At 38.1% G+C, this 20,622-nt stretch overlaps 1 protein-coding gene across 3 annotated transcripts; it reads right to left on the bottom strand.

Moving 5' to 3' along the window:
• Positions 1–3,230: 3,230 nt before the first annotated feature.
• On the bottom strand, positions 3,231–20,273 carry GDAP1 (ganglioside induced differentiation associated protein 1). 3 transcript variants are annotated; one of them, XM_012450915.3, is made up of 6 exons: positions 20,083–20,273; positions 19,187–19,379; positions 10,447–10,620; positions 9,082–9,176; positions 8,034–8,148; positions 3,231–7,098 (listed from the first exon to the last, which is right to left on the bottom strand). In XM_012450915.3, exons 1-6 carry the CDS (start codon positions 20,197–20,199, stop codon positions 6,716–6,718), a joined length of 1,077 nt encoding a protein of 358 aa, XP_012306338.1. In that variant the 5' UTR covers positions 20,200–20,273; the 3' UTR covers positions 3,231–6,715. The 3 variants fall into 3 exon arrangements, with proteins under 3 accessions (XP_012306338.1, XP_064240357.1, XP_064240356.1); XM_064384287.1 differs by lacking the exon at positions 19,187–19,379 and having other exon boundaries at positions 20,083–20,173; XM_064384286.1 differs by lacking the exon at positions 20,083–20,273 and having other exon boundaries at positions 19,332–19,379.
• Between the last annotated feature and the right edge of the window lie 349 nt (positions 20,274–20,622).

Below are 20,622 nucleotides of genomic sequence, written 5' to 3'. Positions count from 1 at the left end.
CACCACTGCACTCAGACCAGCCTATTGTTAAGTCTTAAAATGAAAGTCCCTCTAACTCTGGTGTGTCTCAAAATAGTTATAGCTATCTATTAATATGCCCTTTGCATTTTCACACCCTTGACACATTTGTCCTCACACTTCATTCTTTATGTCACTAACCTAATAGATTTACAATAGTATAATTCCGTTCATCCACTGCCCCCAACCTTTGTGCTTTTTTTCATATATTAACTTCTACATATATTATAGAGCCCAGAAATTTATATTTTACATAATAATGCTATTATTCTTTTTTTTTTTTTTTTTTTTTTTTTTTGAGATGGAGTTTCGCTCTTGTTACCCAGGCTGGAGTACAATGGCGCGATCTCGGCTCACCACAACCTCCGTCTCCTGGGTTCAGGCAATTCTCCCGCCTCAGCCTCCTGAGTAGCTGGGATTACAGGCACGCGCCACTATGCCCAGCTAATACTTTGTATTTTTAGTAGAGACGGGGTTTCACCATGTTGACCAGGATGGTCTCGATCTCTTGACCTCGTGATCCACCCGCCTCGGCCTCCCAAAGTGCTGGGATTACAGGCGTGAGCCACCGCGCCCGGCCCAATAATGCTATTATTCTTGTTCTAAACAATTACCTTTTAAGGAAACTATGAGGCAGTAAAAGTCTTTATGTGCACCTATTATTTGCCATTCCTGGCAGTGCTTTTCTTTCCCCTCTCTGTGGATTTGCTTTCCATTTTCTATCATTCTCCACCAGCCTTTAGCATTTTTTTGTTTTGCAGGGGCCTGCTGAATCCAATTTTTCTCACCTTCAATTTATCTGAAATAAAGTGTATTAAAAGCCCAAGTTTGCAAGGGGCATTTTCTCTGGATACAACATTTTGAATTGGCAGGATTCCCTCACCACCCCTTTCCACCCCACCAGCACTTTAATGACATGACATTTTCATTGTCATCTGCATTCCATGATTTCTGGTAAGTCAGGACACATTCTTGCCATCATTCTCTTGTGTATGTCCCTTTTTTTCCTTCTGACTGCTTTCAAGATTTTGTTTTCAGCAGTCCAACAGCGATGTGCCTAAGCGAGGCTTTCACGGTATTTATCTTTTACTGAGTTCGATGATTTTCTTGGATGAGTGAGTCAATGTTTTTTCATCAAATTTGGGAAAACAAGGCATTATTTAAATATATATATACATTTATTTCCTCACCCATTCTTTGTTCTCTTTTTAGAACTCCCATAACACATATATTAGACCAGTTGATATTTTCCACATTCCTGAGGTTCTGTTTCTTTATCTTTCTTTTGCCATCTTCCATCTGCTGTGAAGCCCATCCAATGAATTTTTCACTTAATTATTTTTCTAAAATTTCCATTTTGTTTCTTTTACTGGTTTTCATTTCTCTTCCATGATTTCCTATCTTTCAATCAGACATTTTCTTTCAATTCTATAAACATATATTGTCTGTTAGTTGCTTTAAAGTATTTGCTAAATCCAACATTTAGGTATCTATTTATTACCTTTTTCAACTATAGTCCTGTAATTTTGCTTGTCTAGTAATTTTTTACTGTGTCCTGGACATTGTTAGTGATACCTTATAGAGACTCTGGATTCTGTTATCTTCTTTCTGAAGCATGTTGATTCTTGTTCTAGTAGGCAGTCCAGTTACTGACTCGACACCTTTAAATTGTGTACGTTTCATCCTGTGCTTTGCTACGGAGGGCTCATAAAAGCCCAAGATGTTTCCCAAGCACCTCTGACTTGGCAAAAATCAACCTCCAGAATATGTCTCGCCTACAGATCTTGTCATGACTTGGTTTCAGGCTTTTTTAGGGTGAGTGCAGAGCAGTGGTCTTCAATTGGAGATCATTTTTCTCCCCAAGTGACATTTGGCAATATCTGAAGACATTTTGAGTTGTCACAATTAGGGTGGTGGGCACTACAGGCATTTAGGAGGTAGAGGCCAAGGAAGCTGGTAAACATACTACAATACACAAGACAGCTCCACACAACAAAGAATTATCTGGTTCACAGTATCAGTAGGGCCAAGATTGAAAAATGCTGGTAAGCCTTACTCCAGGCCATGGTCCTTAATCTTGACTAGGGGATTAACAAGGTGTTGATAAGGCCCTCCACTCTACCTGAAATGAACCTCCAGTGATTTTCAGCACTGCTTGATGTCTAGTATCTCTAATAAACTGCTCTCTCATAGGCCTCATGTAGTCTTCTTCTGCAGATGCTATTACTAGATGGGAAAGTTTATAACATCACATTGCAAAGGAATAAGTAGAGCAATAAGAATTTTTACAATGTATCCACTTCTGCTTTTAGTGCTAATCAGTTTTAGTTCATATCATTTTCCTAATGCAAACCTTCATTTTCTTTCCGGCACTGAACTTAGTAAATGCAGGCTCTCTGAAAACATGTCCTCATATTTTTATGACACATATTTGGCAATGTTTACAAGTAGTTTTGTTGAGTATCAGATTCTTAAATTCAAAAGATAGTTTAATCTGAAGATACAAAAAACTGTACTTATACATGCTGGCCATATACCTGAAATTTTACTTTGTTAAAAATTAACTTACATATATGGATTTTAATATTGTTTTTGGCATGGAAACCTGACCCTTTGCATTATGTTTCACTAAGATCTTTATATTTTTACCCATACTATTGACTCTCCTACTAAGGGATTTTAATGACAGCACATTGTAATTAAGGAATCAATGCATAAGCAATAAAAAGTCTGAAGACAAAAACTTAAAACTTTCCCAAAGGAGTTTTATGATAAGGTAATGTGAATGAGATAGATAGACCACCCTACTTGAATCAAAGAATATATCAAGGCCCATTGCACGCACGTTTTGTTTCAAGCATTGCAGAGCTGCTCTACCCCACTGACTTCTCATCAATGCCAATCTTTCCTCCCTCCTAACACAGTCAGGCCCCAACTTAGGTGCAATCAATAAAGGATATTGCTGTCATCCGTGCACTGTCTTTCCAATCCACAAACTGAGTTCTTTCACTCCTTCTCTTCATTTTCATAATGTATTACATAATTAAAACTACTATCCTCACACTAGAAACTATACTTCCTCACTTGGTTTGGAATCTACTACCCTACCTAGTGAAACAACTGTTCTAGAGTATTACAAAATCAAGACATTCTAATATGGGTAAGCAGAGATCAAGTAAATGGACCAATGGTTGGCATAAACAGTATGATAGTTATGTCTGAATACTGATCTATTTATTGCACTAATTTGACCTTCATGTATTTACCATACTGTTTTTCTTTTCTGAGCAGAGTACAAAGTTACATATTCTGGTGACTTTCCACGAGTATTCAGTATTGTTGCCCTTTGTTCTTGTCTGTAAACTCAAGGAAAACAATGCCAATTAGACTCGCATTTAATTTGCTTTGTTCAGCGCAAAATGAAAGTACACAATTTCTACTTGATTGAATGGCTAGGCTTACCAAGCTAGAAATGTGAAAGGTAATTTAAATATTCATAATCCATATTCAATAAGAGAGAATTAGCTATGTCAAAAATATACATAAATATGAGTAATATTTGAAACTCAGTAAACATGTAAGAAAACTATTTTGCAAAGATAAATACTCAGTGTTCATCATTTTCTTGCTCTCTTCTGGTTGGTAGCTAGCTGCAAAAGAGCTATTTTAATGAGCAGGATCAATGTTATTTTTTAGGCTGCCATTCATTTTAAGTGTGCATATTTAAATAAAGCATGAATCAGCAATTTTGTTATAAAGAAAATATGGCATCCTGTAGCTAAATACCTTGAATATCTAACCTCTGCTTATTTTACCCTTTTAATTACCACATGATGCTTTGATTTTAAATTTTAAAAAGTACATCTGTTTTCCAAAAAAGATTACAAAATAAGTATTTTAGGATTCATATTTATTTTCCAATTACTTTTATTGATCTTACAGATCTCTCTATTGCATTCAACAACACCAAAAATCTACAACTCTGGTGTCAGCAGCAATAATTACTAAAAATTAAGCAAGCAATTTACAACTATCTGCAATTATGGAAAATGGATTCAAAAGGCATTTGTTGCAATAACAATAGTATTTATGTGTGTTAAGACACAAATAGCCAACCTAACTTTAGTACCTCAGGCATTTTTCTAATTGTGATATTTATACAAATTTTGGAAATTGAGGAATACGCTGACCAGTCACCAATGATCATGAAAAATAAAATACATAAAAGTGCCTATTTAGCTAATAGTGTATGTTTAACTCTAGCTTGACATTGTGTGGTACTGTAATCCCCTTCAAAGCATTATAAATCAGTCACATTTGCCTCAAGTTTTTTTTAAAAACAGATAAATAATCTGATGAAGATGCCCTTATTTCAGAAACTGAGGTCATTACTATCTGCTTGAAACATTTTGGAAGGGTTGCTGAACAAAAACACCCCATCTCAGTCACCTGGATGAACAGCGACATCTAGTGGTCACTGTTTCTCCAAACAAACACCTTAAACACAAAAACTCAAGAGTATCCATGAAACACACGAAATTGCCACTATCTTTTAACGTATTTCCAAAGAAACTGTATAAGGAAATTATAAACCCATTCTAGAAAGATTCCCTATGATTCAGGAATAATATAAATTGAAGGAAAAGTTAACCCTGAACTTCTAATGTTTATTCTTAACCAACAACCATTTCACTGGTAAATATCCTTCAAAGGTTTTTACAAAAATCCAATTTTTATTTCTTCACGTCTCAGCTCTTGTTTCTAACAGAGTGAAATAAAGAACTCAAACACTATAAACTAATGAATAATAAATTCTATGGCTCTCACGAATACATGGATTGGTATGTCCCATTAACAAGTTCAGACACTCCATATGATGACATGCTAATTGTGCAAATTTAAATCATTATAAAAGCTGCTACTCAATTATTAGAGTGAGTTTGCTCTGGGGGTTTTATTAATTTTTGTAAACTGGGAACATATAGTTCATCAAGATTTTCTAATACAACTGGTTCATGAAATGGTATTACAGCATCAAAATAGAATTAGAGAATCATTTCCAAGGTGTGTGGATCACGAGGTCAAGAGATCGAGACCATCCGGGTCAACATTATGAAACCCCGTCTCTACTAAAAATACAAAAAATTAGCTGGGCATGGTGGCGCGTGCCTGTAATCCCAGCTACTCGGGAGGCTGAGGCAGGAGAATTGCTTGAACCCAGGAGGCAGAGGTTGCAGTGAGCCGAGATTGTGCCATTGCACTCCAGTCTGGGTAACAAGAGCAAAACTCCATCTCAAAAAAAAGAAAAAGAAAAAAAGAGAATCATTTTACCAGCAAAGAATCGTTGTTTCCCAGGTATGACTTTCCTATTAACAATAAAGTTAGTACATTCTTTGGCTATTTTGTGCAGTCCATCTAAGACAGTCCAAGCAAGTTTTTTGTTGTTCGCTGGGACCTGAACACATCATCTCTATGCATGCTACCCACCAGACACTGGAAATGGCTCCTAAGGCCTTCATGGCCAGCTCCAGGGAAACTGCCTTCCTGTCACCATGAAAGACTTTTTCTGAGCACAAACTATTTGCTGCAGTTCCATGGTTATTCATGGGACACACGAACTGTCCCTTCCAGATGAACTGAGGTATCCCCCCACCCAAATCCCTTAAACATACATGAGTGAATTCAAGTATGCATCACTATCTGTCCATTTAATTCATCTTCCCTAGATTAACTGCCAAGTGCTAAGACTAGATCTTTCTAACAAGTCCTCGTTGGTGATCATAAACAGATGAAAGATCTGGACAACAATTTTTGTCTTAACACACCAGCCTCCCCAAATGAAGAATGATCATATTTGGTACTCCCAGATCATCAAAATACCCACTCCCCAGCCATGTGACATGCTAGTGATTAGCTGGGACATTCATCTAAATGCCACTTAATGTGCATAAAGAGGGCTATAGAGGCCACTCTTCCTAACCCCACTGACTGGACATGATCATCCAGAGAAATGATATCTCACAGGCACCATCTAAAACAGTAAGGAACCATTACCATTTGGTAATTCAAATTGGGAACCATCCGAAATGGTAGGAAATCATCTTAATATCACTTACGACTTTTAAGTAAATGCTAGGCAGATGTGCTCCGATGAGTATCACATTCCCAAGTATATAAGCACTTAGTCTTACTAAAGCAATGCGTGTGTTTCATAAGCATTTAAAATTAACACTGAGGTCAAATGAGGTGCTATACATATAAAGCCTGGGGTTCTTTCCAGCCCACTATCCCCAGTGATTCCCTAGTTCTCTCCTAAGCATTCTCAATTACAGAAGTGTATGTGTGGGCAGTGGCCACAGGTAGCTAAATATGTTTAACAATGGGACAGGCAGCCATGAATGCTGGAGGCTCCCGAAGATTATTTTCTATTGCTCTACCCTACACAGACTTCATTCTCTCATTTTTCCTACTCTTATCTCTTTGCCTTGCTATTTTTGCCTGGAGCTGGCAGTTGTAGAATGAAGCAATTTTGTGTCCTATTGCTATCTAAACTCCTGTGTTGTATAACAAAGATGACTTCTGAATTTTAGGAAAAAATACTGCTAACTACTCAATAAGACAGACTCAGAGAGCTATGGGCAATCACAAGGTCTAGCTAAATGCTTGGATGAGCTGCCACCACAAGATCCCAACAAACTTAGAAATAGTTTGGTCTGGGTCTAAATGCTAATATCATGCTGCCAAGCCTCTTTCTGAAAAGCATAAAAGCAAAATATCCCACTCCTGCAAGCAAACCAACCACAAGGGTCGTGCCAAGAACTTTTGGGGCCCTTTTCTTGGCCACCCGGAATGCTGTTGGCAGCACTGCAGAGATTAATATATTGTTGACATGTCCTAAAACCTTGTTAAATGTTTTTCTCTTCAAGACACGCTCGTAATAGGTTTCCAAGTTCGGTCGCTTTCCGTTTCCCCAGTTTCTCCTCGCAAACCCCAGGAACTTCAGTCGATGCAAAGTGACAGCGAGTGAGACGTCTGCCAGGGTGAAGGATTCACCGCAGAGCCAAGGTTGGTGGCCCTCTTCTAATTAGAGAAAGGGACATAGAGAATTAGAAGCAAGCACTCTACAGACAGACTCCAGCTGGCATCAGTGGTCTCAGCCTTAAGGGTGAGCATGAGTATAGCAAAAGATGAAGGCCATGATATATTTATTTTCTTGACCACCACACTCAGAGAGTAATTTCATGCTTAAAAAAAAAAAGTCCAAGTAAATGTACCTGAAGCTAAAGGAGACTTGCTTGGCGTCTGTCAGCCATCCAGGTCCCTATGTAAAACTGCAGCCACTTGAACCTATCACTTTGTAAAGGATACTCAGGGGTTGGAAGCCTCTAAGCCAGTTAAAAGATACTTCCTTCTGGTTTAAAAAAAACAGTTCTGCTTTAGAAAAATCCATAAAGCTGAGTCTGAAACAACACTCGGTGGCTATGTTCTTAGTCATTTAAAGTACAAGAGCATTTGTGACAGGTAACATGGTCTTTAACTCTCGTCAGAGTAGCACAAATGGCCCATGTGTATCCACCTATGGCTTAACCCTGAAGTCAGTTCACTGGCACATGCATGCTCACCAGCCAGTCTACAGATGCTCAGTGCTGGCCCCCTTAGAACACTTTGGACTGGAGGCTGTCTCCTTGCCTAACGAAAAAACTAGAGGGAACGTTCAAGCAATTATTCAAGTTATTCAACCAAACTACTATAATTATAAATTTGTAAAACAGGTAAAACTTTCCCAAGTATAGTTTAAATTGTGCAGAAAAATCCTTCACATAGATACAGATTGAGTTACAATTAGACAACTGGGTTTTTCTGGGTGCAATATCATTGTTGCTATCATAATTAAAACTGCCCATAAATAACAACAATGAAAAGCAGATTACAGAATGTTTTTGGTGAGACTTAAGAATGTTCCCATGAGTAATACTGATGTTGAAAAGAGAAAAAGAACATATATGGGAACCTACCTGGGGTTTCTTCATTTCTTCTTTGCAATTCAGTTTCAACCTGATCCAAGACTTTCTCCAACTCATCAAGAATTTTCTTCAAATACTTGACATTGTCATGGTCGAGCAGCTTTGACTAATCAACCACAAAAAAAAAGATTATTTACACCTGTAAAAAAAAAACTAGGTAAACCAAAGCAGATGCAAATTCTTACAGAGTTGAGCCTGTTTATTTTAGACAATGAGAAGAAATAGAAAAACTCAGCAAAAAAAAACAAAAAGAAAAAGAAAGCAAAGTCGAAGGGAAATATTCCAACTGTGAAAATGCCACCACTCACTGGCAGCTCCTATGAGGCCAGATGACCAGAGAAGGCAAAGAATGGAAGGGACATGAAGAGGCATCTGCCAAGCACAACTCAGAAGAAGAGTTCCAGCAGCTGTAATTGAAAGAGTAGCTGAAGGGTCAGAGACGAGGAAAAGTCTGAGTGCAAGGAGTTAAAGGGCTGGTGGAGAGTCAGTCAAGTACCTGTGAGTGCAGGTATTTCTTCTGGGGAGCTCGTTTAGCTAAGAAAAGATAAAGGAAGATGGGAAGCTGGGGAGGGTTGGGAGTGCTGCTCTTTTCTACAATTTTAATATGAGAGAAGTTTGCCTGTGTTGCTGGGCCCGAGGAAGGAATCGACAGAAGGAGAAAGGCTGACCATAACACACACTCCTCGGGGGACAAAGCAAGTCAGTGTGACACCTGGAGGGATGCAGGTCTAGTGAGGCCTTACAGTGGTGGAATACCTGAAATGACAGATTCTAGAATATGTTATGAACTTCCTTTGCATTTCATAACTTTTTTTGGCAACGAGCATGCTCAATATCTGCTTGTTACACACTTGTCATCAAGTTTCAATATCAAATCTAATAAAATATTCTTTCTAAAAGGAGAACATAAGCCAAAGGTAACATGTGCACTGGTGAACTGCAATATTTAAGAGATATTCTAGAAATAGTGGTACTTTACAATCAGTAGAACATTTACTGCATGCAGGGTGTGTCAACTGAGGACAGCTGACTGACTTACTTTAAGTCGTTTCTGTTTTGCAATGTACGCTTCTTGTAAATCTGGGTTTTCTTCAGCAAGTTTCTTCAGCTCGGACTCTGTGTTTCCAATCTGGCCTGATAATAAAAACATTTTGGAAACAGAAAATTATTTTCTCCCTTCTACACCAGAAACAAGGAGAAGAAGAGAAACTCAATGACAAGAGCATGAGCTCTGGGGCTCATGCCCTGCTTCTCTGCCTTGGGCTTACCCTGTCTATGCCTCAGTTTCCTCACGTTTCAAATGGAACTATAAGAATATCTGCCAAGCAGGGTAAAGACTAAATGAGAAGCTTCATGGGAAGCACTTAGAGCCAAGGCCCAGCACTTCACAGTGCTCAGTGCAGGCTCGCTGCTCTGCCTTCCTCTACCTTTCAAGCTTTCTATAATGAACTCCTGTGTGAAGAGAGGAAAAAGCCTTACTTTTTAAAAATATTAACTATACGTGATAGAATTATAGTCTTAACTCCTGTTTCAAATCATATAAAGGGTATTTATGAAGAGGAGGAGGAGGAATAAGAGGAAAGAGAAACAGGAAGAGAGGGCAGTGGAGAAGAGAATGGAAGAGAGAGAGAAAAAGGAAGCGGTGAAAAGGAAGGAGGGCAGAGAAGAGGAGAGGAAAAGGGGACGTATCAAAAAGGAAAAAAATAATCTAAGAATAGTAAAGGTATCATATAATGGGGGAAAAATGGTTTCTGGATTTAGGAGATCTGAGTTTGAGTATTTCTGATCAGCATTCCCAAAGTGTGACCCCTGCCACCATCCTTTCCCTTCTTATCCCCAATCACCTGTGCTATAAAGCACACCTCCTGCTCCACAATCATGCACTGACTATCCTCATGACAGGAAGAAGGCAGAGAGCTGGATGTCACAAATCAATCCCAATAAATCTCCTATCACTGAACATAGAGCCAGAGTAATAGTTTGACACCCTCTAGTCCAGTTCCCTCACATAATGAAACAACAATTAAGGACTAGAAACGTGAACTCAACTGCCCATAATCCTAGGCAGATCCCAGATCTTCGGATTCCTAGTCCATCTGTTCATGAGAACATGTTATATTCCTTACTTTTCCATAACCCACTCTTCTGAGTTTTACCCAAGCTTGGCCCTCAAAGCCAGAAGCTGATAAATCAGGTCCTTTAGACAATATATGTCCAACTGAGCAAGTTAAGCACAGATTAATCTGACTGGTTCATGGATTGATCCATAATATGCACATCCATAAAGCAAACTCAACAACCATATTCCCAATCTTCTTTTAGTGACCATGAGACATGCTAGTTCTCAAAATGAATTAAAAGAAAGTGCCAGACAGAATTCCAGGTCTTTAAAATGTTTACATACTACGGATTCTTGTAGTTGCATAAGCTGGGATCATGGAGTCCACAGTTAACTCAGGATGTAAAATGCAGCCATGTGTATAGGCATCCATTGGCAAGGAGTCAAGCAGCTCTCGGTAATGTTGTACCCGTGGATAATACATGCTTCCTTTATCAGGCATTAACCTGGGTGTTCTTTCTAAAATGCACATACAAATATTGAAGAAAAAGTTATAAATTAGTTGTTACACTCAAAAGCAAAACAAAAACACTAACCAATCATTTTCAACATATCTGTATATTCAAAAAATGTTGTCTCCCCAGACATTCAAAGTTTGAAATGGCCTGATGCACCAGACAAGATCCCAAATTATAATCACATTGGTATTCTCTCATTTATTCACCTTGCAAACTGCATTCAGCCCTCAAGGCCCAGTTATTTATGCCATTTATTCCAGGAAGCATTCCCTAACCTCCTACAACTGCCAATATCTGAGTGGCTCACATGTGCCTTCTTCTATACATCCATAATACATTACACACACTCTGTTACAGCCCTTATCACAGTGTAATTCATTGCATCTTTTTGCTCCATGACTGTCTTCAGGGAAAGGAACCTGCAATCCAGAGGCTAGCACAGTTCACACACTTTAGGCACTCAAGTGTGGTTAACTGAATGAGGACTCACTATGGGAAGATAATCAGGGGCTACTCTTTTCTAGGTGCCAACCAACATCAAGAGTGACCCTGCTGACACATGGGAGCATGAAGTGACAATCCACATGGAACAGGAAAGACACTTGCTCAAAAATATGAGGTGCACTTTCCCCAGGAATTTCTAACAATTATCTCTGGCAAGTGGGTTCTATATATATCCTTATTTGCTATTTAAAATCCAGACTGTAGAGTCCTTGAGGGTAGGACCATGTACTGCTCTCTGTTAAATCCCCAGTGCCTAATATAATGTCTGACATGTAGTAGATGTTTAATAGATTATAATAAATACATTCCAAAATTTCCAATTATTATAGATTACTTGATCTGGAGAAGCACTGCAGTAGTTAAAAAGTACACTGAGATGCAAGGGTTGAAAACTTCTCCCAAGATCCCACAGCTAATCAGAGGCAGAGCTAGAACTAAAGTCATCTGATTCCTAATGTAATGCTCTCTTTGATTATATCATCATAATATTTTCAAAGGATTTTCATTTCAGAGACTATCCAAAAAGAATAAAAGTGAAGGATGCAACCCAAAGGTCAGGGCTATGTCCCTTCAGAATCTTCTCCTACCTCTGGCTCTCAAACTGCCCCTAAAAAATGTCAGATCTAATAACTACCACAATTTCAAAGTATTAAGATATCTGCAGGCCGGGCGCGGTGGCTCACGCCTGTAATCCCAGCACTTTAGGAGGCCAAGGCGGGTGGATCACGAGGTCAAGAGATCGAGACCATCCTGGTCAACATGGTGAAACCCTGTCTCTACTAAAAATATAAAAAATTAGCTGGGCATGGTGGCGCATGCCTGTAATCCCAGCTACTCAGGAGGCCAAGGCAGGAGAATTGCCTGAACCCAAGAGGTGGAGGTTGCAGTGAGCCGAGATCGTGCCATTGCACTCCAGCCTGGGTAACAAGAGCAAAACTCCGTCTCAAAAAAAAAAGATATCTGCAATAACTTAACTATGAACATATCTGTGATTTCCACTGGTTATCAAAGCCACAGGTACTTCTGATATTGCCATAGATTGTGCCTACATTGCTAATGAAAGGAAATGATTCTTTTAAATAGAGATACAATTATTCCCCATCCAAGATATCAAATCTCCTGAATTCTATTCATAAACCACTAAGGGCAACAGTTCTCACACTGTGGTCTAAGGATCCCTGGCTTTTCCTAAAACACTTGTGGGGGATCTACAAAGTCAAAGCTATTTTTACCAAAACACTAAGATGTTAATTACTTTTCACTCTTAGTCTCTCTCAAGTGTATAGCAGAAGTTCCCAGAGGCTACAGGAAAGACGACTCCATCACTCTGACAGCTAGTGGGATTGTGCTTAAGTAGGCTAATATTTTAAGTTTTCTCAGTTTCGCTTTCTAAATGGTAAATATTGATAGTTATGATCCACATAAACAAATGCTTTCTGGTGTCCTCAGAGACAATAGGCTCTAGAGACCAAAAAGTTTAAGAATTAATGCTTTAAGGGCCCAAGAACCTCAGGATAATAACCATAAATGGTACATTTTCAAATGCTTCCCATATGGTCAAAGTAATGGCTAGTGGCTCTGGCTGCTTTCTCGTGCCAGTCTCTGGGGCTTCTCTCCAGAAAAGCATATCATTCCCTTCCTAGGAAAGTGAATGAGAGCAGGAAAAACAATGTCTAATTGCTTTCTGGGGGAGTTTCATCTGGCCAAACCCAAATTCTTCAAGGAGGACAAATGTTTAAATCCATGAAAATAATTTTCTTCTACTCAGTGTGCCATTACTATCTAACTACTTCCTGAAGCACTCTGTCAGAGCGTAAGATACACACTAAACCCAACTTATCTCTCCATCTCCCTGCCTCCTCAGGCACATCAAGGATGCCTTGTTCAGTATCACGTGGGCACTGCGCTGCCATCCTCCTCCTCACACCAGAGCACAACAGTGTCTGCTGCTTCTGATAACAGTTTTTCAAAAGACAGCTGGGACTTTCCTTTCAATTATAGAGGAGATCTTCCCTCTCAATCCCATCCTGTTTTATTTTCCAGTCCTTCCATAGAGCACTTTTATCAAAATACTAAAGGCAAGAATTTTTTTCTCAGTAATCAACCTCAATCAGGAGTGGGAAAGCAACGTAAGACATACTGGGGCAGGATAGGGAATTAGAGAGTTTTAAGAAGCAGGCAATGAGAGGAGGTCCCAGCACTGGGGAGTGGGATTGCAATAATGGATATCAGGCTTGGTGATTAAGCTGGAAGAACAAATAAACTGGCACAAGACCCGACTTCCTAGAAAAACTGAGTAGGAGACAAGTTTTATATTACACACAAATTTAGGCAGCAAATTATAAACCGGCAGATAGACATAAAGCAGAAAGATTTGATAAACAGCAGAAGAAACCAAAAGAAGCCAAAAAAAAAAATCAGAAAGAAACAATAAAAGCATTCTGTAGCCATGTAATGGATATAAATGGGCCTGTACATTCTCAAGTCCTTGTAATGCTGAGTAAAATAACAATGGCTCTGAGCCATTTTTTAAAATTATATTTGGTTTTCCCAAGAGTAAAAAATAAAAAGAAATTAAGGGCTTAAAAGCATAAGCTTTCATTATTTTACTAAATTCACTACTCTGGTTACCCATGTTTCCTAGTAAAGGCAGATAAAGGCGGCATTATTATGCCTTGTTTTCAAGAAAGACTCCCCTAAGTCTATTTGTACAACTTTCAAGTCTCCCTTACTAGCTCAATGGAAACCGATTAGGTTTCATTCCTCACTCTAGCCTTTTGCTGTTTATTTTGCTTAGACTGTAGAGTGATTGCATCAGTATATAAGATAATATGCATAACGCAGCCCGACAATATTGCACCCTTCAACTAATCACACACTAAGCTATCAAAAATATATAATAATGATGTTAAATAATTAAGTTATGACCTGAGGCAAAAGACACAGTTACTAACTGATTACAATTCAATGCTGTCATAACTCTGGAAGTAGAAAGAGCAAATCTAAATACAGATGAGGAAAAAAAATAATAACCTGGTGTCAAATTATATCAGTTCAGTGTATGCCTCCAGGATTTTGAGACAAATTTATAGCATTGTTTTTAATAAATTGTATGTATTATACATTAAATGTCTAACTATTTTTAACTGGTATTATAGTTAAGACTTAACAGAAACATTCATAATGAAGGAAGCAAAAACTCCTTTATCAGACAGTTTGTTCCAATTGTTTGATACACACAATATAGAAAGAGGACCTCTGAATTTTAATACCCCCCACCTGTCTGCTAAAATTGGACAAATCACAAACAGTAAAAAAAAGTTACTTTTAAAGCAACTTTTACTGACACAATTATTAAAGACTGATCTTCTTTTCCATGTCATATGGTGTATTTTCTCCATACTTTGTGGTAATCTACAATTTCAGTATATGTGCTAAAAGGCCTATATTCAACTATACACAAAAGCCTTTTATTGATGAATAAAATGTAAATATTAATTGGTAATTCCTTAAATATCTATTTTAATATAACAGTGATATCAGAATTAATGTTCTTTTTTAAATATATTTGATGAAATTCAAATATAACATTTATTTATATTTTATAGATAACACTGTATCTATAAATTTACATATCCTAAGATTTATGTGATTTTAACATCATACTAGAATAGTTTATTTCCAAACCAAATTCTATTTCCTAGAATACTTTAAATTACATACTTAGACATAAGATATGTATGTGATGTTCAGAGAACTGTTATATTAAATTACAAAAATCCATTATTCACCTTATGACATCCTTGATTCCAGGTTACCAGAGTTATTTGGTAGTAATAAATATCATATATTCTAGTATTTTATCGTTATTTCACATATTTTTTATTAGTAGTCAAGTTAAATTTTATTTAAAGAAGTTATGAGTACAATAGCTAGATTGAAAAATCCATATTTGTATGTACATTCACCTTGTCACATCCAATCTTCCTCAGTTTACCTAGTTTGCTTACTCTCATACCTCATCTAGCTTAATCAATTGCTTGCTGTAAAATAACTATTCTTCACCACATGCCCAGACTTAAAGAGGTATCATGTACATGAAATATTCTATAAAACTGAACAGTAATAGCATGTGTATATGTTAAGGATAGATTTGGAATTATCACCAAATTTAGAGAAAGAAATTATCTTTGAAGATAAGCAAGCTTCTAATGATTTAGGATCTTTAAAATATCTCTGAAGTATCCCAGGATCCTACACCCAATTAATACCCAATAAATGGTTACTGAAAGAATGAAGAGATAGCTCTTGGCCAGCTCTTAGTTTGGCAGCCGTAACTGAGTACTTCGAAATTCCTCCTTTGACACAAGTTTTGCCCTCAGGAACATCATTCATGTCTATACCATTCTTCCATATGACTGCTTTCCAAAAAAAAAAAAAAAATCAAACATAGCCATTATTCAATAGATATTCACTATTTCAGGCTATGACTTGAAAAGGATCACCTCAGCTATCAAACCACCAACTATTTAATGGACTATCCCAAAAGCGCAAGGATATAAATATGTAAATATAAACACAGAAAAGCTGAGAAATGTCTCCAGACCAGCAAGTCATCATTTTTGGCATAATCCCCAGTGGATCAGTAACAGAGGACAGCAAATAACAGAAGGACGTACTAGTTCACTAAATTCTGTTCTTCAGAGGCACGGCTACACTTTCAGTCTCCTATCATGACCATGGGCGACTGTGCACCTCATGAAATCCATCCACTTATTATCATTCTATCTCGTCAACATTCCTCAAAGTTATATCCATAATTGGACAAAATGCCAAATATTCCAAACAGCTCAGAACGCAGAGGGTTACAACTCACCCTGTTCTCAATAAAAATCTATAATTTTCAAACAACCTGAAATCACACTAGCCATTTGTTTTAACATTGGCAACTTACTATCTGTCAGCCAGGTTCCCCGTCCTTTTTCAATGCAGCTGGTTTTTTAAAACAAAAGCCTCATACCCATTTTCTTCACACCCATTTTACATTTACCTTTGTTAAACTTTATTTTTCCATGTTGCTGTATTTCCATAAGAAATATTTTATAAGTTAGTCATCATTTTGACTATTTACCTTTTCTGTCATTCACAAATATAATCATATTTCTTCTGTCTTTATTCAAGTAATTGACTCATTAGGCTTAAGTCAGAACAGAAGCCTACAAGATCCCCCATGGATCCCTTGTCTCAAAAATTCATTCATTTTAATCATTCAAAATATTTATTAAGCACCTATTAAGAAACATTCACTGTATAAGGCATTGGGGATAGTTTTTAATAAGATACACTGTTCCCAACCTCATGGTACTCACAGTGCTGTACAATTCAAACATTTAAAATAAAGTATGATAAAAACAATTATAAGTAAAATGAAAGTCTATAGTTGAAGAGGTAATCTGGTATAAGAAATCTATAAATTAATATTCTTTAACATGGTAGTTTATTCATCTGCAAATGTGCATTATAATCATCTAGCTATATCTGCTCCTTTATTCCACAAGGGTATATGTAAAGTAATCTCAAATGTTCTACTTCAACCAAGATACACTATATCTAGAACCATGCCTGACACATAATAGACAGTTTTTTTAAAGTGTTAGTGACATTCTCTAGTAGTGTAAAACTGAAACTGATTCCTTTCACTGAGATACACAAAAATGTAAAACATATTTAAATAACTTTTCACAATCTAGCCTAGATTTCTGCCAGATTTAAAGACAGTAAATTACACCAGTGCTTAAAGCTTAAACACTAATTTATAGCAGTATTCTCAAACTTTAACGTATATACAAATGACATGAGGCTCTTGTTAAAGATTCTAATTTGATGATCTGCAGAAAGGTCTGATTCTGCAGTTCTAACAAGCTCCCAGGTGATGCCAATGCTACGGGTGAGTGGAACATACATTAAGTAGCAAGGGTTGGTAGAATTTACCTTTCCCCGTCTTTGACAATAGGATGATGTTTGTCTACCTTAATTATAACTGTGATAAAACTGGTTTTAAAATTTCATTACTCTGAGATAAACTTCTTCTTGACCTTGATTTATATAACTTAGCCTTGATTTATATTGTTTTCTTGCTGTCTTCCTATCTACCATAAGTTTTAGGTCCCTTAATATTTTTCAACCTTCCTAATTGATTAAAAGATATTCAACAAGTTAGTGGCAGCATCAGACTAAAAGCTAGGACTCTTGATTGTTGACTTATAATAATAGCTCAACCAGAATTAAGGTCTGTGATTTCCATATTTCCATTCTGTCACAGCCTACAGTGCCTTCTCTTCTAATTCAATGAATACTAATCAAAAGAAGTTAGCCTTTCCTTTGGTTATTAAAATACAACTTAGCAGGACACAGAATGTATTTCTGTGTTATTATTCTCTACTAAAAGGAAAAAAGACTAAGGAAAATTTTAAGAAAACCTAATAATCAGTAACATTACTATGTTGTAAATATAGTTTATATCACTGAATTTCTTAGAGAAAAAAAAACAGTGTAAGGAGGGGATGGAGGAGGGGAATGATGACAGTAGAAGCAATGCTACCAAAAAATTTAAATAGGATTTTCCATTTAGAATACCTTGTTAAAGTTTTTGATCATTTAAAATAGAATTATTAACACAATTATTTTGTTTTGTTCAATTATAATCACATCGCCCAAGAAATACAAATTATTAACAGACTTATCCATTTCCAAAAAGCTCAAGATTGAGAAAAATTGTCTTAAATGAACTAGCCGTCATTTTCAGTATGGTCCCCAGCATAGAAATTTACAAAAAATAGCAAATAAAGATGAAGGGGAAGCACATCATTAAATGCTTTGGTTTAGGCCAAAGCTACCTTAATTAAAAACTCCAATCACAATCCTAAGGGACTAGCACTTAGATTAAGAATCGGGGTAGCCCATTGCTAACCTTATTCCCTGGGCTTCCCCCGCCCCACTGCCCCTCATCTAGGCCTCATAACCATTTTCCTTCTAAGTACCTGAGACTTTTTTTTGTCCTAGTAATTTTCTTTGTCGGCTTCCTATAGTTTGGGGCTAGATTCTGGTTTCATCCCACCCTATTAACATCAACATAACTGCTGGCAGACGAAAAGTAACTGAATCTCATACACAGCCTTTTTAGAAGAGCACTCAGCTGGAAGCTCTGAGCCCCATGTTCTGCTCTCAGCAACGTCCGTTGTGATCAGCTGTGTAATCTCGGGTAAATCCTTGAAGCTACAGTTCACTTCGAAGGATTATTACTAGACACAAGCAAGACAATGTGTAAGTGGCAAAGACTATGGGAGACAGTGTAGTAGGAAGGCTTTAGAGACCAAAGACTCTGCCATACAATAGCTATATTACTTTGGGCAACCCTGTCGCTTTCTCCTCACATACAAAATGGGAATAACTTGTCTACCATGCCTGTCTCAGATAGATTCTTTTGAAGACTACATAGTACAGAAATTATAAAATGTCTGACACATAACAAGCTGTCAATAAATGATTTACTTAAATGCACTATACAAATTTAAGCCCTACAATTCCTTAGTAAAAATACAAAATTCAAACAATTCAGAAGTGACTGGGGCAAAGAACTCGGGTATACTAACATTCTATTCTGCTTTAAGATTTATTGCTCTTTTTTCCCTCTTGTTTTTAAGGTGGAACCCATTTTGTATATTAGATGAGATTGTCATAGTGTACATTTATAATGAATATTATGAATTTAAGACTAAGAAATCACCGACACAAACCACACGTCTAGTTTTTTGCAAGTGAATTTTTTTGTTTCAACATTAACATTTGTACACATGAAATTCTTTCAAGTAGTGTTACACTAGCTTATACCAAATTTGTTATTGACCTATTTGATATTTGTGTGCTTATGGAAATGGAAAAGGTTTTTAATCCCAAACCACCATCATGACACAAGAGAAAGAGAGAGAGGAGAGGAAAAAAAGGAGAAAGGTAACATAGTGTTGAAAGTAAATCCAAGAAATCACAAGTAGCCTTAACATTACCATCCAGGAAAGTCTGTTCAAGATAATCAATGATCTGAGTGGCCTCACAAATTATGTTTTCCCCGTGGATAAGGACAGGCACTTCTCCAGTTGAGTTCAAACGCATAAACCAAGGCTCATTGTGCTCACTCAAGGGCAGACTTACATCATGTTCCTCGCACTTCAATGCCTTTTCAGCAATTACCAAGCGCACCTGGAAGAGTTCACACTGGTTACTACAACACATGTAAGCTTTCAATTAAATGACTTCCCTGGACACCGCTAAGCAGCCTTTCTGGGCTTCCCTGTGTTATTAACATTTTCAACAGTCGTTTTAAAGATTCCTATTCCTGAAATTAACAAGTAAGCACAGAATATTCTACCGTCTTATAAATTAGAGAAGAAAACAAAATAAGTAATGAAAATGATTCTGACTGTATTCATTAAACAGACACCCTCCTCATCACCACCACTTTCTTGGTGTCCTAAACCTGATTACGGGTCCTCCCTTGACATGCAAGTACAAGAGCTCTTGTTGAAGAGAGTGAACGCAAGAGGGTAAAAGAAGTGATCGCAGATTAAGCAGGTGCACGAAGACGCCTCCTTCTGCCTCTCTCCGAGGCCCAGCAGGCAAGGCCTCCAGGCCAAATACTGAAAATGATGCTTTTTTTTTTTTTTTTTTTTTTTGTCGCATTTCGCGAGAGGCAATGCCTGGGTCACAGCCACTTAGAATCATCTCAGACCGATTCTCTCCGCTACCCACAGGTGCGAATTCCCGCCTGGAGTGAGCGCCTGGCGGGGGTCAGGACGCTGGAGGCGGGTTTCTGAGTGGACCGGCATATCGGGGCGGGACCCAGTGGGAGCTGTCCCGGTGCTGAAGCCCGATCCGCGCCGCCTTCTGCCACCGAGGCCTGTACCTTTTGAGAGCTGAAGGAATGCGTCCAGTGGTACAGAATGAGCTTAACCTCCGCGTCGGCCGCGCCTTCCGCCCTCAAGGGCGCACTCCCTCTCTGCTCTTCCTGCCTCCCAGCCATCTCAAGGTGTGAGACCGCCGGCGGGCCCGGCCTGTCCGCCTCGGCCTGTCCGCCCCGGATTTCTTCCTCCCACACTGCCCCGCAAGACGTCTCCGGATTTTGAGCGGTGCCTGTCGGAAAAAGGGCGCGCAGCCCGCTGGGAAGTGTAGTTCCGCCGGCTGCCGCTCTGCGAGGACGCGGGGTCTGTGCCCGGAAAGCCCCTGGCAAAACTAAGAGTGCACGTGGGAGGTGCAATTGAACGGTTATTTTTTTAGGAGAAAAAAATAAAAAAATACAAGTCCCTGGTTATGAAGGGCAGTAAGGAAAAATGGTGATACCAAATTACTCTTCGGTTTGGAGGTTGCTCAGGTATAAAAGCAGCAATTTCCCAAGATACTTGGGGTTGCCTTGGAGTCTGTTCCTTCGTTGGAAAGGAAGTTCCGG

Source organism: Aotus nancymaae, unplaced genomic scaffold, assembly GCF_030222135.1.
Source record: "Aotus nancymaae isolate 86718 unplaced genomic scaffold, 86718_ANA_hifiasm-v0.15.2.pri h1tg000036l, whole genome shotgun sequence".
Classification (NCBI taxonomy): domain Eukaryota; kingdom Metazoa; phylum Chordata; class Mammalia; order Primates; family Aotidae; genus Aotus; species Aotus nancymaae.
The sequence above is the reverse complement of the archived record's forward strand: the minus strand, read 5'-3'. Positions and strand labels throughout refer to the sequence as shown.

Bases quoted from the DNA above. Each gene is read 5' to 3' on its own strand.
- GDAP1 (XM_012450915.3), bottom strand. From the start codon at position 20,199: ATGGCTGGGAGGCAGGAAGAGCAGAGAGGGAGTGCGCCCTTGAGGGCG. The intron at 10,621-19,186 runs GTAATGTTAAGG...TGTGCATTTTAG, and splicing joins TGAACAGACTTTCCTGGATG to AAAGAACACCCAGGTTAATG. The intron at 8,149-9,081 runs GTAAGTCAGTCA...GTGGTTGATTAG, and splicing joins CAAAACAGAAACGACTTAAA to TCAAAGCTGCTCGACCATGA.